Source organism: Clarias gariepinus, chromosome 19 (genome assembly GCF_024256425.1).
Source record: "Clarias gariepinus isolate MV-2021 ecotype Netherlands chromosome 19, CGAR_prim_01v2, whole genome shotgun sequence".
Taxonomy (NCBI): domain Eukaryota; kingdom Metazoa; phylum Chordata; class Actinopteri; order Siluriformes; family Clariidae; genus Clarias; species Clarias gariepinus.
Genome location: NC_071118.1, coordinates 27,997,718 through 28,015,543, shown reverse-complemented (window position 1 = coordinate 28,015,543; position 17,826 = coordinate 27,997,718). Strand labels below are relative to the sequence as shown.

Genomic DNA, 17,826 nt, shown 5'->3' with positions numbered 1-17,826 from the left:
CTCCAAATTTTGGGGGTTTGCAAATATCCAAGCTTCTGTTCATGCTCTTCTGTAAGTTGTTTCAGCACCAGGTACACCCTCAGACCACAAAAAAATTAATTACTGCACGCTGCTCTTCTTTCGTGCAAATCACAAGTGGGATGTCTATTTTTGCTCGCATTACAAATGAACTGATGTAACACGTTCACACCTGCACAGCAGTGACTGGGGAGACAGGAGCCTCGAACAGAAAGCGCTGATAAGACGGGCAGAAGTTTTAATATAACTGGAGTGTGGATCATTTTTGACTTATTGGATAATTTATCTATCTATGTAAATCAATGAAGGATGGAGCTTTTTTTTTAAAAAAGTCTGAACATTTTATCATTGATTTTTAGAAATGATTTTATTCCTAAACTTCTTGAATTGAGTTTTAGAATCTTTTGTACAATACATCTACACCATGTTTGCCCAATGGTTCATTATACTCTACTTAAGAAGAGCTCATTTATGTTCCTTTTTACTTTGTGTTTCTTCTTTATCAGTATTTTCCAAACCAACTAGTCCCTTTTTTGAATGAGATCTGACAGTTAGCTGGAAAAAGTTTACTCTGGTGTAAAGTACTGTATTAAGAGATCGGGCTACGAAGTGAAAGTTAAATGCACTTTTACGACACCGCAGATGTTCCTAACAGATTCCACAATGACTGTCGGATTCTCGGCATTACCAGTAACGTCTGGCTGCTTGCTGGTTTTCTGTCATCCATCTCTCTCTGGTTTGTCTCATTTATCCCAGGCAGTCCATAAACAAACAGACAAGAGGCTCTCTGATCTCGACGGGGGCATCCCCATTACTCAGCTCACACCATGGAAGCTTCACCTCGCACCAGAGGCCCAAATGTAATTAGAGGGAAACATCATCGGCATAACAAATCTGCTGTTCGTGTCGCACTGTAGCTCCATTTATCTCTCTCTCTCTCTCTCTCACTTAGAGGAGAGAATTCCTGCTGGTGTGTTCGGCTAACCTCCAACACTGGAAACCAGTACGTAACAGTGAAGAGTAGAGCCGCCGTAAGCAAACGTCCGGTTCTCACAGTACTTCGCAGTCCCTATAGAAGGCAGGCTACTGTGAATGCTCAGGGGGCCTGACTGAGGGTCGATCTTAAAAAATAAAGAAGTCTCATTATGGCTTGGGGTCAGTGGACCATTGGAAAATTAGGGGGAAAACAATGATCAAGCCAAGTCATGCATACTGCAAGTTAACGGAGAGTTTAGGAGCCACATCCAGGTAAAACTTTTGGCTTTGAAAAACTTGAACCTGGAAACACTTCGGCAACAATTCGACTTATTGTTATTATAATAAGTTATAACTTAGAGTTATTCGTGGCCCAGCAACATTATGATCTAAATTGTTTTTAATGAAATTTTAAACTGATTGATAAACTGAATGATTCTCAACCCTGGTCCTGGCACATTTTCATGTTTTCTCAACTCCCAGTACATCTAATTTAACTATTTATCTGAATAGCAGCCTTTTCAACACTATGATATACAGGACATGAGGACCTGTACTGTATATCCAGTGTTCCATTTCTTGGTCCACTCTTCCACTGACCTCGTGGAACTTTATTCTGTTTCAGTGTTTTGCCTGCAAAGTTTTCTGTTCGTGTTTTTGAAAGACAGCCTGTCATATTTCATTCAGCTTTTCCTGGTTGTTGGTTGTCAGGCAACAGGCTGAGAAGGTTAAACCAGACTTGTCCATTCCTTGGCAAAGATTTCAGCTCCTCCCTGAAGTTTTCCCAAGCCAACTGTGTGATTTAATCACTCCAGTATGTCCTGGGTCTGCCCGAAGAGTCTCTATCTAGTGGGACTTGACTGATGCATGTCCAGTGGGGAGCAAAGTTCTGGAACTTCTACTGTAAGGTGCCTGAACCATCTCAGTTCACTCCAGTAGAGGTCTGCTTCCAGGAGATAACGGCTTGGCAAGATCCATAGTACATTTAAATAATTTAATTCTGCATACTGAGATACAGTAGGGTTTAGGGACAGTTAATGGCATGGAAGTTAAAGTGCCAGCAATTGACAGTTTGGTGATGTTAAAGCTTGAAGATTTGCAATCCATTCAAACTGTTCAAAGCTCAATTTGGCTCTGAGAATTAATCAGAGATAAATGTGGTCCTGGACACACTACTGCCATCACTGTAGAACATTGGGAGTGTTAGGATTGACAACCTGTCCATCCTCTTTTACAGTATGTGTTACAGTACCTTCATTGAGATGTGGAGAGAGTTGGGCTTGACTTTGTAAAACATGGTACTATTGGTGCATATAATTTTTTTTTTTTTTGTAGTTTGGCAAGTTTATACAGGACCTGAAGGTTTCTTGGGTTTGTCCATTTTTGTTTGAAATCTATCCTCCAATCTTTCCATCCATTCAAAGAACCCTTCAGAAAAGATTTGTTTTTCTCTTTATGTTGAGATTTGATATGTTAATGGGCAGCTACAAGTTTATGCCAGATCTTAGCAGGACCCCACGGAGGTGACGGGGCATGCTGGGATATGAACTCCTGCCCCACAGTAGTAACCATGGAAAGAGAGACGTTGCTGTTGATGTTTGAGAAAATCGATCATTCAAGCAGCGAGAGGCCAGAGTGCTCTGGCAGGCCACAGAGATGAAAATCAATCTACAGTGACCTGACTTGAAACCTGACAAAGCAGGCATTGTAAAAAAAAATCTTTCTATTTCTGTGTCGAGTGTCACGGATTTACTCCATTTGAATTCGGGCTGAGTTAATTTTATGAGTTCGGACTCTTTAAGGAAGGAAATGGTGTAAAAAAAGAAATGAAGTAAAAACCTTTGCAAAATGTATTTTTAAACTCGGTACAGTTTCGCCTAAACAGGGCAGAAACTTCTATCTAACATAAACCAGCTTTTATTTTTCAAATTAAGATTAATGAACATAATGTTTATTATATAATTAAAAAAACAAAATCAAAACAGATTTGCAAATCAAGTTTAAAACATAATTTAAAGATAATTTTATAACGCAACTATGAGATTCAGTTTCATATTTAACAAATTAATGTGCTACTCAAATTTAAACCGTGAAACTGAACTTTAATCAAATTGACTTAAACATGATGTTTCTTCATGAATTCCTCAAATCATCAGACCTACGAGGGTTTATTTTTCTGACTAAGCAGCAAAGTGAGTCACGGTGAAGTTGTTTATTATATATATATTATATATACTGTATATAACATCTCTATTTTGAGACGTACCATCCTTTACTACCCTTAGAATAAAGTCCCATCTGTCGCCTGATGACTATTTTTGTTTTGCAGAAAAGCTCAAATTGAGTTCCTCACCACGTCCAGCTGCGGGGGAGGAGAGGAAACGCTTCCGGCGCTCTCGCATACATTAAATTAGTTCAAAGCCAACCTTGCTTTCAGTTTTTTTTTGCCTCGGCTTTTCATGCTGTCTTGTGATAACGATAGCCGCTCGCTTAGGTCACTCGTAGATCAGCTGCACAGCTTCTGCTCTCTAAACTCTGCTCTCTGATCCACGATGATCAAACGACTCCATGGTCCTTTATCACCTTTACGAGCTCCATTAACGAGCTTTATACGAGGCGACAGGTAACGTTTCCGCTTTCAAACAGGCAAGCAGGAAGCTCTCAGATCTTTTAGCTCTGGATACTGTTTATGGATCGAAATGGCCAGCGCAGGTCACATGCCACATGAGGAACGAGTTTAAAAGGAAAGAGGAAAGAGGTGACGGGGTCACGGGGGGTCAGGAGCCACTTCTGTTTAACGGGGATAATAAGGGCGTCACCTTTCACTGGGTGATTCATCAGGGCAGGAAGAGTGAAGACATAATCTCACAAAGTCTACTTATGTTACTAACCATGTGCCAATCCATCACAGGGTACACTCGAACACATATAGACAATCTGCATGTCTTTGGACTGTGGGAGAAAACCGGAGTACCCGGAGGAAACCCAGCAAGCACGGAGAGAACACGCAAACTGCATCGAACCCAGACCCTGGCGGTGCTAACCACTGAGCCACTTCCATGAAATACTATTAATAGAAGTCTAAATAAGTAAATGAAAGTAGAAATAAAGGCATACATTCTTATGAACTGAGTAAAATCCCCAGTGCTGATTTAACACTTTCAGCTGGACTCATATAACCACAGCTGGGTGTTATTTTAACACTCTGGAATTTGCTGTGTACATGTTTTTTGTTTTTTTTCAACTTAATGAACAGCTTTCAACATTTATGCTTGAAAGATAAATGGGTTGTGCTGTTTCAGAAAAATAATCAATGATAAGAAGGTGTGATGAAGCAGAGTTACTGCCGCTTCCCTATATACAGTATAATGATTCCTACCGTAAAAGCCTTTAACATTACAGTGTTACCTTTGAGTGTGGAGACTTCCATAAATGTCCTTCTTACAGAAACAAATACTAAAAATCGGATTATGTGATGTACTGGTAAGCACTGTCGCTTTGCACCTTCAGGGTCAGGGTTCGATTCCCACTTCAGGGTCTGTGTGCATGGAGTTTGCATGTTCTCCCCGTGCTTGGTGGGTTTCCTCCGGGTACTCCGGTTTCCTCCCACAGTCCAAGGACATGCAGATTAGGCTAATTGACATTTCTAACAACAATTATGTGTGTGTGTGTGTGTTCCCTGGGATGCAGACGGCCTGGCACCTCATTCAGGGTGTACCCCGTCTCGTGCCCGTGTTTCCTGGGATAGGCTCCAGGCCTCCAGCGACCCTGTATAGAATTAGCTCTATAGAGATTGAGTAATCATTTGGACAATTCATCATACAAGAAACTCTGTTACTTTGGAAACGATAACAGATTAAAACAAGTGCATTTAATATAACGCTGCGATTTGCCGCCGAGCTACAGTACTGTCAGACCTGCTGCTCCAGAAAATTAATCACCTTCTGACCGATCAGAATCCAGAAATCAACCGCGGTATGGATTTAAAGAGAGGAACGAGAGAACGAGAGTGTAAAACGTAACACGTAAACGGAAGTGGGAAAACCTTTATTAATCGGCAGTTTGCGCTCGTTCTGCCAGCGTGATGATTAAAGCGCTGGGTTTCGGCCTGTCAGCTGCTCATGAGTAATTGAAGAGTGGCTTAGAGACCCGTGGCGCGAACGCATAAAGCATGAACGCATAACACACACTTTATCACCTTTAATACACACGGCAGTTACTCAGGCAGTAACACTGATGTGTGTGAGACTGACACTGATTCTCCTCCTGGGCTTGAAGACGGATGGCTTCGGGTCTGTGTTCTGCGAATATACAGTACGCATCGCTGCTTTTTTTGGCTTCCGTGCATTTGGTCTTCAAGCGCGCACGCACACACACAAATCCACAAAGATGCATACACACACAGTATGGATAAGGAGTTTTTTTTTCAAGAAGACAGAAGTGTCTTTTGAGTTTCTAGAACTTAGCATGAAATTCATATTTCCTAAAATACACCGCATCAACAACAGCGCAGTGTTCTCTCCGAAAAAGGCTGAACTTAATCCTCGTCTCGCCCACACTCCGCTTCTGTGTGATGTTTGACATTTTATCTCGACCTTTTAAAAAACGTGCAGTTTGTCAGAGAGCAGCCTCGGTAATTAAACCTGCCTTATTTTCGTTAAAAATGAGCGAGAAAAACCAAAACGACTCTGTTACCGAATTTCATTAAAAAAGAATGCAGTGACGGAAGACGCTTGCTAAGTTTACCTGGACGATATTTCTCCATATTGATTGGAAATGATTCTAATTAGAGATTCCGATTTAACTGTTCGCATGGACGCTGATCTGATAAGATGTGTGTTTTACATCATTAAAGCATTCAATCAGATTGTAACATTTTTGACATTTGCCAAGTGAAGCGTTTAATCCGGAGGAAATATAACAGAAAGAAGAAGAAAAAGCAGTATTTTTCTCCACCTATTAAGGTTTGGTCAGGCTTCCCATCTTTTTCAATAATAATTTTCCCGCCTTCTGTGTTAGGATTGGTTACAAGAATCCTGCCTCATCTGTGATTGGTTAGATCCTTCATTATGTATGAACTGCGAGCCAATCAGAGCTCCTCCCTCGAGGATTCAGAGGATGAAAGTCTGAACTAAAGACATGAATGTTTGTTTTTCCATATGCTTGTTTTTCCATAAGTTTACTGATAGAGTGGGCCGATATGTGCAGAAAAAATATATTTATTCCAACAAGAGAGAAATTATTATATTAAGTGTTTAATATTTAACCTGTTAAACTGGATTATCATCAATCAGGTGGCTCTAGGTTGTTGCCTTGGAGATCTGAGGATCTGGGTTCGAGCCCTATTCCGCACCTTTCAATACCTGTTGAAAATTTATTCGGACCGCGTTAGACTGTTCCAGTTGATGTATTTACATGATGCGCTTTTATTACGATCGGCTGGTCTTCTGCTTTTTAGTGGAATATTAGTATCCATGTAAAGGCACCTACTGGACCACTAGTTATAAAAAAAGTTCAAATTTCAATGAAAGTAATAATATTTAAAAAATAACCGAACCGTTATGAATAACCAGGCAACAAAACTGAAGTTGTAGTAAAAATAACAAAATAACTGGATTTATAAAATAATCAGGTGGCTTGGTGGTTAGCGCGTTCTCAGACCTCCTCACGCCTCCAGGGTTGGGGGTTCGAGTCACGCCTCTGCTCTGTGTTGTCCACATGCTTGGTGAGATTGTGTGTGCTTGTGCTCTTTGATCAGTCCGCACCCCGCCCGGGGTGTGCCCCGAGTTCCCATGGGTAGCGATACAGAAACTGGAAGGATGGAGTTTTAGAGTTTGTTTGTATGAATATGATATATCGCTCAGTGGTTAAGGAATGGGGTTACTGATCAGAGGGTCCCAGGTTCGAACCCCAGCACCACCAAACGTCCAGTGTTGGGCCTGTGAACCTCAGATGTGTAATGAGATAGCATGTCGCTCTGGATAGGGGCGTCTCCCAAATGATTATAGGAATGATGAATGTCCTCTCCACCTTTTACCCAGATATGTACTGTAGATACTATAAATATACATATACAAATGTCCTGCTGAAAATATAGGGTTGGACTGAGGGAAGGAACAAAAAACCTCGCCTGTAAACACAAGCATAGCCTTTTTTAATTTAAAAAGGGTGTGAGTGTTTGTTCCAGATGATTTGGGTAACATCTAATTTAAACAATTTGCCGCGTGCTCCCTCCAAAGCTAAGTGTGATAAATAAAAACTGGTGGACAGAAATCTGTCAGATGGCATCTTTTTTTCGATTAAATGCATCAAGGGTGTCGCTTACAGGATAAATCTGTTTGTTTGAAGCACGAGAACGAAAATGACCTCCAAAGAATAAAAGTTACGGCTCCCTGTAACTTCTCTAACTACATTTCTGAAATATAATAAGGTGTCATAAAGCTGTAGCAAGGATCATTTGTAAGTGTATGTGTGTGTGCAGTTTTGTGTTTCCCCGGAGCTCACAGTGATTTTTCTGGTGTTCTGCAGGGTGCCATCTACCTGCCGGGTAACCGTGTCACTGAGCATCCCAGCAACGGAGACGAAGGCGGCAAGTTTCTGTTCGAGGTCGTCCCAGGTAAGAGGAAGAATGAAACTTCCAGAGTGCGGACTCGCCTGGAATTTTAAACAGAGAGAGAGAGAGAGAGAGCGTTCACACATGGAATGATGCTTAAATTATAGAGCTGCAGTTTTTTTTATTTCTTTTCAGAATCAAATGTTATTATTGCTGTTGGAAATGAGCTGAAAGTTGATTTAGATGTTTTATAGTCTTAGAGTGTTTTAAAGCTTTTCTTTTTTTATTGGCCCCAAAGCATGCCCTGGACTAGCATACGATCTAAATCAGGTTCGTTACGACAGGAAAACACTAAAACGTGAACACAGTGCGGGAGGATTTAAATAAGCACTGGTTTTAGGGGTGTGAAAAAGTTGGACAGCAGGGAGGAAAATTGAAACATGCAAGAGAGAACTTAACCCTGTCAGACCAGCCATCTTGTTAGTATTGTTGCTTTTCAATTCCTTGATTTCTTCAATCGATCTTATGAGATTGTCAGGATTGTGAGGATTGCAGATCTTTTCTTCTGGATCCAAGCTTGTGTACTCGATCACATTGAACTAGAGTATGTAAGTCCCCTACATACAAACATTTGATAGATAAGAACAACATTCACACATGTTTAATCACAGAAGGATTAAAGAACAAGGACAAGATCATGGATCGTGGTAGTTTTATACTGTTTATAGCCGATTGTATTAGTATCCTAGTACCTAGACAACGTTTGTTGGACTTACGAACAAATTGGACTTTGAGAACGGAACACATTTGTATGTTGGGGACTAACACAAATGAACTTGATTGTTTTAGTGTAGATTGGTTATAAAGTGTAAATGATCCCAAAGGATTGTTAGTGAGACCCAGAAAATGAAGACTCAATTAAAACCAAGCCACAGAACACAACATTTCCAGCTTTCTTATAATCCATTGATTATGCCCAGAAATGTTCTCCAATCACCGGCTCCATCTTGGACATCCACTACCTTGATACTATATTCACATTCACAGTGTTTGGCAGATTACCTTATTTCCTCATAAGCACTTTTGTAGTCTTTAATAAAGATACCATCAAGGTAAGAGAGGGCTTGAAATTAAATACACATGTACAAGGATAAACACTTAATCAAAGTGCTAATTCCAGTGCTTAGTAAATAGATGGGTCTTTAGTTTTCATTAGAAGACCAAACTGGTTGGAAAGCAATGGGAGGTTGATGCAAAGTCTTCCTTGTATCCCAAGTGATGGTGGGTCCAGTTGACCACGGTGTAGACATGATGTGCCTTTGGTAAGAATAAGTGTTTTAAGTCTAGATATCTATGTATCTATACAGTTTGTAGAACCTAATGTTTAATAGCAATTGGGATGGTCTGGGACAACTGTTGTGTCCAGGGGAACAGCTGCCAAGATTGAGCAGCAACATCCAGTTTTAAGAGGACAAGAAACTAAAGAAGCAACTGTATGGCATTTGTGGATATACAGTAAAGGGACAGAACCTTCTGCTGTTGTAAAGGTTCTGCACATTTACACACAGTACTAGACTGCACCAGGTGTACCTACCAGTTGGACAGGAGAAGATAGTAGAGTCCAATCAAGTCCGAGCACCAATGGGAGCAGGAACTGGATAAATATACATCTATTTCTTTGTTTGAATCATCTCTACTTTATCTCAGCGTAATGCTAAACCTCATTCAAGACTAAAACTGAAGTTGAAGATTAAAGGTCTTGCTCAAGCACCAGCAGTGGCTGTCTGATAGTCCTGGGATTTGATCCCCCAACATACCAGATGTTTTCTGCATGCCTTATACAGTAGATGTCCTCTTCCTGTTCGTGTTGGAGTGTTTAAAAGAGTCTCACACAGGTGATGAAGTGAATGCGAGGTGTTGGCGTACGTATACAAAATTCAACATACACACATTTTTGTCGTTATGCTTGTGGTAGTCTTGTAGGAGTCATATTACCTCCAAAACCTTTTCTTTTCTTCCAAGTGTCTTATTTCACCTTTCATCTCCTTTCATTTTTCAGCTGGTCGATATGACAATGTCGTGCTTATTATGGCACTGGGGCAGTTTGTCCTTCACTGTGTCAGTCGATACAGCGTCTGTGTCTGTGATAGCTTCAGGCTTGAAGTTCGGATTACCTTATTAACGGGAACAAACTATCCTTTTTGTTCTGTGAAAGTCACAAGGCACACTGATGTTTTTGTCTTCTTCTGGACCACTGGTTTGCTAACATAGCGCAGCTTATATAACCTTTCAAAATCTTGTGACCTTGTGATATTTGTGACCTTTACGGTCTCTTTAGGGCTCTGGATTTATCTGACCTTATAATAAAAGAGATGCATTGATGGAGAGCTTTAGTATGACATTCATCAACCTCCGCTGCCTTTAATATAGTTCAGGTTTGACAGAAAATGCCACAAGGCATCCTCGTCCGGTTGACGTCATGCTAAAGGAAGGGATTTCATCACTTTGTAGATGTAATTACCGCTTTTCCTGACAGTACAGCGACCAAAACCCTGCAGAATCTCTGTGTTTAGTGTTTCTGTCTCGGCACAGCAGCAGATGTGAGAGTGTAAGTACTGCGCCAGAAACAAGAGGAAGCGAAGATTTAAACCTGGCTTTTCGCCCTTTGGAAACACACTCAGCCTCTCACTGGCCTGTCAGAGCGCCATGAAAAACTACATGAGCATGTGTAGGCATTGTTCTGCAGTTTGGTTCCCGAAAGAGCAAAAAGAACATCTCCATATGCTCCGATGCTTTTTTTTCTTTTTTCTTTTTTTTTTTTGCTGTTTTTCTCTTTGGTGAGTCGGGCACATATGGTCCGGATAAAATGAGATTGAAGAAGTGTTAATTAATAAATTAATACTTGCTGAATGCATTTACTGCACAGTATAATCATTTTAAATTATCATTCTCTACAACAACTTCATTGTGTTGCACATTTTTGTTACACTGGAGAATCTCGTAGCATATTTTATTGAACACAGCTCTTCTCAGAATTCTCTGTCAAACTCCAGCATCTAACAGCAACCAAATCATATTTGTTCGTTAAGCAATAAACATATTCTACAGTGGTAAGAGGTGCTCTAGGTGTAACAGAAGAGTTCAAGGTGGAAGTGGGTCTTCATCAAGGATCGGCTCTAAGCCCCTTTTTGTTTGTGCGATAAAAGAGTAATGAAAGGAAAGGTGCGAGAATGAAAGGAAAGGTGTACAGGACAGTGGTGAGACAAGCGATGCTCTACGGCTTAGAGACAGTGGCACTGAAGAAAAGACAGGAGGCAGAGTTAGAGGTAGCAGAGCTGAAGATGTTGAGGTTCTCTTTGGGAGTGACAAGGATGGATAGGATCAAAAATGAGTTCATCAGCAGGACAACCCATGTTAGATGTTTTGGAGATAAAGTCAGAGAGGCCAGATTGAGGTGGTTTGGACATGTTCAGAGGAGAGATGGTGAGTATATCGGTAGAAGGATGCCGAGGTTGGAACTGCCAGACAGGAGGTCTAGAGGAAGACCAAACAGGAGATTTATGGATGCAGTGAGAGAGGAAATGAAGTTAGTTAATGTGAAAGAAGAAAAAGCAGAGGATAGGGTTAGATGGAGGCAGATGATTCGCTGTGGCTGCTAATAAAAAGATCCACATTCCACATGAAATACCAACAAACACCAACATCCACCAGCAAACAATGACATTTAGCATCAAACACCAAATAAGCACCACCAACATTTTTCTTTAAATCCCCAAATTCTTATTTTTAAACAGCATAATTTTCCATAAAACACCAACAAAAATTTTTTACATGAAACTTCAAATGTTACTAAACACCAAGTTCCATATTAAACACCGCAAAGACCTATATAAACACAAACACTCGTAAACAAGCAAAAACATTCTCTATCCAATGCTACATTGCAAGAAACACCGTCATTAGCTTATAAAGATCAACATTTTCTGCCAAACATCATTATTCTTCAATGCTATGTAAACCAAAAGCCTAGACTTTCTGTAAAAAAGAAAAAAACACCAAAAACTTCAGTAAACACCAGCATTATAACTTCAGCATTGAACATTAACACTCTCAGTGTTTAGCTTTAGGCTCAGGTCTAAGACCATCTGCATGGGACCAGTCGACTCTACATCAACTTAAGTGGAAGAAGTGAATCAAACTGGCTGTGTTTGTTGGATTGTAGATTTTTGTGAGTCAAAGAGCAGAGCTGTAGCGACATATGCCGAATGTTCTGGAGATCATAAAACGTGAAGAGAAAATAAAAACTGGAAATCAATCAAAATGTTTTAAACTACAATCTTTTATGTACAGTAAGTGTCTACTCATTTCTTTAGCTCGGACTCTGTGTGTTCTTCAGGCTGTGAGTTTTGTCATTCGTGCACTGACTTGAAAAAAAAAAGGTTTTGCAAGAACGTTTTGAGCGCCACGCTATCCTCTGATAATATTTTTTATGCTTTTGGAAACTATGTGCAGGGCGAAACTAAACCTAGCAGAAGATCCAAAAAGAATAAAATTCTCTCTGATTCAGACTCAACAAATAGGCTTATATGGATAAGTGGCCGCGTTCTCCTTTTTGTCGTTTCAAGATGGTCCATCTGCGCTATCAGTCTGCCAGCAAAAGAACGTTCTGTGCTGAGCGTTCCTTCCGTCATTGTTTTAATAATAGTTGACCCAGACTTGTCACTGGAGCTGCCTTCATGATTTTTACCTTCCTTTAGCTCTGACAGCAAAAACAACACGCTGAGATCCTACTGTAATTTTGCTTCACATGTCTCCATTCGAAAATATTAAATTCAAATGATACCAAAGATAAGCATACTGTAGTTGCAAAGGAACGACGATCGGGCCCAAGCACCCGCGCATCGCTCAGGACTCAGCCACAACTCTCCCGTTAGCTTAGCATAAAGTGTAAAATACCTGACTAGCATTAGCCTAAAACTTTATCTGAACGCTTTTTATTAAATTTTGTCAAAAATTTTAAATGATTTAAAAATAAGGAAGTCATTTTGATTTAATTGTAGTTGAGTGCAAAAGTTTGCACACCCCAGAACAACACAAAAAATGCTTCATTATCAATTTAATTAAATGTATAGCAAAGAGATATTTAACTTCAGGAGTTTTCACGGAAATATTAAAAATTCAAGCTTGTAAGCTTTTTTGTGTTTTATTAAATATTTGGAAATGAAACTGCATATTCGCAGTGTACAATCAAATACCTCTACATGAATCAGCTTAGCCCTCTTATTCTTATATTAAAAAAACTTTTTGTTGAATACTTATTTCATTACCAAATGCAACCACATCTCATTTTTACTTTTATTTAAAGTTTTATCCTTTTATTTATTTTAAAAAGATGTAAAATCTGCAAAACATCTGTTTTAGTTTAGGAATCTGTATCTTCAATTTAAATATTTGTTGCAAAACATTAAAGTTTGAGACATGGCGCGAAAGAAAAGGCGCAATCATGTGCATCACGCGTACAAGAATAACTGCAGTGTTTTAAATACAAAGGTTTTATTATTACCATTATTATTATTATTATCATTATTATTATTATTATTATTAATACACTCCATAGACAATGCAGCGATGCGGTCGATGCTCTGTCAGGACTGAGCTAAAAGTCGATGCAGTGGACAGATGAATGATTAAGGTAGTGAAAACTGTTTTTTCTGATGAGGGAAGCACCTGCTGAGGGATGAAATCGATGCTCTTTCGTTGAACGTGTGGGGTTTATTAATGAGTCTTTAATCAGGCTTTATTAATCACAATCATTTCATCTGTTCACTGAGACGTCTTTAAGTCTCTCTCTGCATCATGTGTACTGTAGAGGTTTGGAGTCCTAAAACTGAAGTATCCATCTATCTATCTATCTATCTATCTATCTATGTATCTATCTATCTATCTATCTATCTATCTATCTATCTATCTATATTTGAATAAATTATATTATAATTAATAGTTAATATTTGGGTAACCTCTGAAGTGAAAACGAGGCACATCTGGGCTCTAAACCCATAAACATCCTTACATCATTTAAATGATAATTATTAGTAATTTGCACGACTTTATTAAGTCTAGTGAGACAGATTTTCTTTTGCATATCTAGCTTTTGTGAAAAACTGTAAATATTTTAAAACGAAATATTGTAATGTGAAGCATATAAAGAAACAATTCAAATTCATGGATTTAAAAGTTTGTTAAGGAGTCTCCAGCGTCAGCACCTTCTAAGTCAAGCAGTAGGAGTTTACATCCCTTCCTGTGACAAGCTAGAAGGGGGAAAAAAGAAAGGCTGGAAGGAGGAACAACTGTTTATAGCTGCTATAACGTCTCGTCTCGTCTCTAGTACTGTATCTATAAGACTGGTGTAGCGTCAGAGGAATAAAACACTTCAACATGTGCATAGGTCGTAGGAAACAAATTCAACTTCAGGATGCTTATAATTAAATCGGACTTTAGTTAAAGAGACCAAAACATTTTGTTGTAAACAAATTTTCCAACTCTCTCTGTCACTTTCCTTGACATTGCTCCAGCGCTAGAGGGAGGAGAAACCCTCCAAGGTCACAGTCAGAGGATCTGAGGACTGCGGGTCATTTTCCCAGAGTCCCACTGCACCCGGCTTCCTGTCGGAAACAAAGCAGGAGTGATATGATATCGAAAAGTCCACAGCGCAGTGTGTGTGTGTGTGTGTGTGTGTGTGTGTGTGGGTATCAGCTTTACATTAGCGAGTGCAGGACAAACACAGGATTAAACACTATACACTGTTAGCGTGTTTACTAATGGATCGGTGTGTTAAAGAGAAACCTTTCTGCAGACTCAGAGGTCGTCTGGAGCGCTTCCCGCAGGGTCACGGCTGCACTCGGGGATGAATTATTGCTCAATTACCCTGAGTTGCTTGTAGTTTGTTTCTTGTGGGTGTGTAGCAACCGCTACGTTTGGCACTCAAACACTCCAACTTTTTTGTTTTTTTAGTAAACCCAAATGCACAGCGAACTGGTGAAACACAAAGTAAACAGCGCACTGATCAGTGTGGAAACGCTGTCTTTACTGTATGCTAGCTTTGTTCTTAAAGTCGCTTAGGAAAACATGCATCACCGTCATTTATTTCTCATTTAAACCTGATGGAATACGGAGAAACTGGAACGGGCCGAGCTTTGACCTCTGCAGCTGAGGGAGTGGGGGAGAGATACAGTACAGGGGAAAAACAATAGATAAATGGATGGATGGATGGATAGATGGATAAATATCAGGTGGCTTGTGATATTGAATTATGGATTATGATAGATCAGATAAAACAAAATAAGCAAATAAATTATTATGGGTTCGATAGATGAGCAGATAGATCATGGATGGATGTAAGAAGGCTAAAATTATATATATAAAAAAAAAGATTAAAGAAGAGAAGAAGTTCCTTGAAAGCGCCAAACTGTGAACAGGAAAGAAAAAGATTGCAAGATAAATATAAAAGATAGAAAGAAGAACAGATGGTGAGAAGAGAGCTAAGAAAGGAGAATTAAAGACAGGAAGGCTGAGATTTTCAAAAGAAATAAAAGAGAAAAGAGTATTTATAAAAAGCTGTAACAAAGAAACAGGAAACAGAGTGATGTGGGTTTTTTTAATCACATGTCACAAGTTGGTCATGGCAGTGACGCATGGGCACTGACACACACACACACACACACACACTGAAGTGAGTGAATATAGAACAGAAGAAGTTTCAGTGTAAGGCCTTCAAAACGTTGGTTCTCTCTCTCTCTCTCTCTCTCTCTCTCTCTCTCTCTCTCTCCATCCCTCCTGCAGAGAGTCAGGAGTTTTTATCACCTTATTACTTCTGCCTCGTTAATCTGCCCTCCACTGAACACAGAGATCGTTAGTGGAGATAATTAACTCCGAGAGACACCAGGGGTCGTGTTCGTTCAGTCAGTTATAATCGCTCTGGAGACAGGAACAAGAAGGAGAGAAAGTGAAAAGAGCGTTTTCTTTTATTGTTATTGTCATGATTATTAGGTCAGAATGCTAATAACATCGACAGCATTCCTCACACACTCTTGTGTCCTGAATTCTTTGGCTACGTTCACACTGCAGGCAAAAGTAGCACAAATCAGAACTTTTTGGATCTGTTTTTTTTTTTTTTTCATAACAGGGTGAACAGAATAAATCACATATTGTACAACTGGAATATTTTTAAATGTATTTTTGGCCAACTTCTGTACAAGACGTCCTAACTCAGAAACAAATCAGATTGTTAGCAATGTGACCTCAGTCTGAACGGTTAAACCAGAACTTTTACGTGATTTTGGCACACGTCACAAAGACTGCTCCTGGCTCTGAATCTGTGTCTGAATTTTGTACGGCTTGTGTATGTTTGTTTTCATACGACATCATGTGACGTCTCGCCGAATGTGAACGCATTGGCCATGTTTAATAATAATTTGAACATCCAAATAAAAAATTAGATCTGAGCAATAAATCCGAATTGAGCGCTTAGGCTTACTGTACAGCGCGAACGTCGTCTTACGCTATTGGTGCTGAATTTGGTTAAAATAGTCCAGGTGTCATGATTGTGTAAACTGGGTGGGTGTTTGATAATCAGAGATTAAAGTGGGCGTGTCAGGGCACGGGCCATAGGCAGGTAGCTAGGCAGGATATCTTTCACCTGCAGAGGTGAACTGGAAGAAGAAAGGGAAAAAAAACAGGGTTAAATAATAACAGCAACTTTAGATGCATTCATAAGGACCCTACTGTAATATTCTACCCTACTGTTTGTGCATGTCAGCATTCATGTAAACAGTTTAGTTGGAATCTTTTATCAGAATGATTTCAATCAGACTAAACAAATATTGTAGCTAGAGGGAGACAATAAAATATAGACGTCATAGATATAAAGTCTTTAGCAGTAAGGATTGCGCATTACATACAGTATAAACACGAAGACGACGGAGTGGTCAAATACAAATGTCACACAATTGTCCTGATTAATATCTCAGTACACCTGTTTGTATTAAAGACCAGCTATTTTTAAATGGAATTTCTTGCAGACTGTTTTTGTTTTCAAATTTACATCGATTAAAACCACAGAGATTTTCGGTTCCCCCTTGTGCCGCTTGGGCAGCTTTAGCCCCTCGGGGCGTGGCTCCACAGGCCCACTGGGGCGTGCTGTGGTGTCCGGCACCAGAATATTGTCACCAGGACGTTACTGGATCAGACTTGTTTGTCCACGGCATTCCATCAGATACGGATCTGGACATTTGGAGTCTGGGTCAGTGCCATTGGTCTCCTCGCCCGCCTGCCTCGCTGCGGAAACATCACCAGGTGTGCTGAACTGCGAGCTATATTAAGCTATTATAAAAAGCTTTTAGACGGCAGTTTGGATAAAATCAAAGTTGTGTGCTCGAGCTGCATTTAAGGAGAAGGATTTTTATCGTGTGATGTTGGAGCGATGGCTCAGGTGCCTCAGACTCTGTTTGAGATATTATAAAACTGCATAATCTGTTTCCTCAAACCAGTTTTCTTTATCCCAACATTGCACATTGTTTATAATTAAGTAAATCTAAGTATTTTATTATTTAAAAAAAAAAAGCGATTAATTGCGATTAATCGCACACTATGACTGTGATTAACCAGATTAAAATGTTTAATCGATTGACAGCTCTAGTCATAACCTCATGGCCGATCTGTGTATATCTACAATCAGTATATACTGTACAGGAGCAGGTGTTTATATCCGAGGACTCTCTCAACGTCCAGCGTTTTCTCCTCTCTCTCCTGCAGTTTATTTCTCTTTTATACAAAGAGCGCTCTCAGTTTCCTGCTCTATGTTCCAGCCCTGGATATAATGAGACGTTCTGTGCTCATGACATTTGGGGACATGACTTATCCTAGCCACAAAAAAAAGTGGTCATATAAAGATCTGGTCAGCCAGAAAGAATGTTTTTAGTCGTTCCTCTTGGTTTTTGCGGGTGCCAAGGCGATGGCTCGTCTTCCTCAGCATTCGCTTCCTTTCACTGCAAAACAAGAGCGTGCATAAAGAGCGGGGACAAAAAAATGGAAGAGAAATGAGAGGAAAAAATGCCAACAAACAAATTCCACAGTGCTAAATCTGGCTAACAAGCTGCTGACACACACACACACACACACACACACACAGAGGGTTGGGACAGCGCCGGACGACCATCTGGGTGTTTTTGGCCTTTGAGACACTGAAAATCCTCTATTTTTTGTGTCCTAGCTCCTATCGAGGG

General features: G+C 39.9%; 1 protein-coding gene across 1 annotated transcript in view; it reads left to right on the top strand.

Moving 5' to 3' along the window:
* The window catches only part of arhgap24 (Rho GTPase activating protein 24), a 100,900-nt gene that overhangs the window by 34,746 nt on the left and 48,328 nt on the right, over positions 1 to 17,826 (top strand). The window contains exon 3 of the mRNA XM_053478050.1: positions 7,522 to 7,609. Coding sequence (XP_053334025.1) covers positions 7,522 to 7,609 — 88 coding nt within the window. The remainder of the gene's footprint in view (positions 1 to 7,521; positions 7,610 to 17,826) is intronic.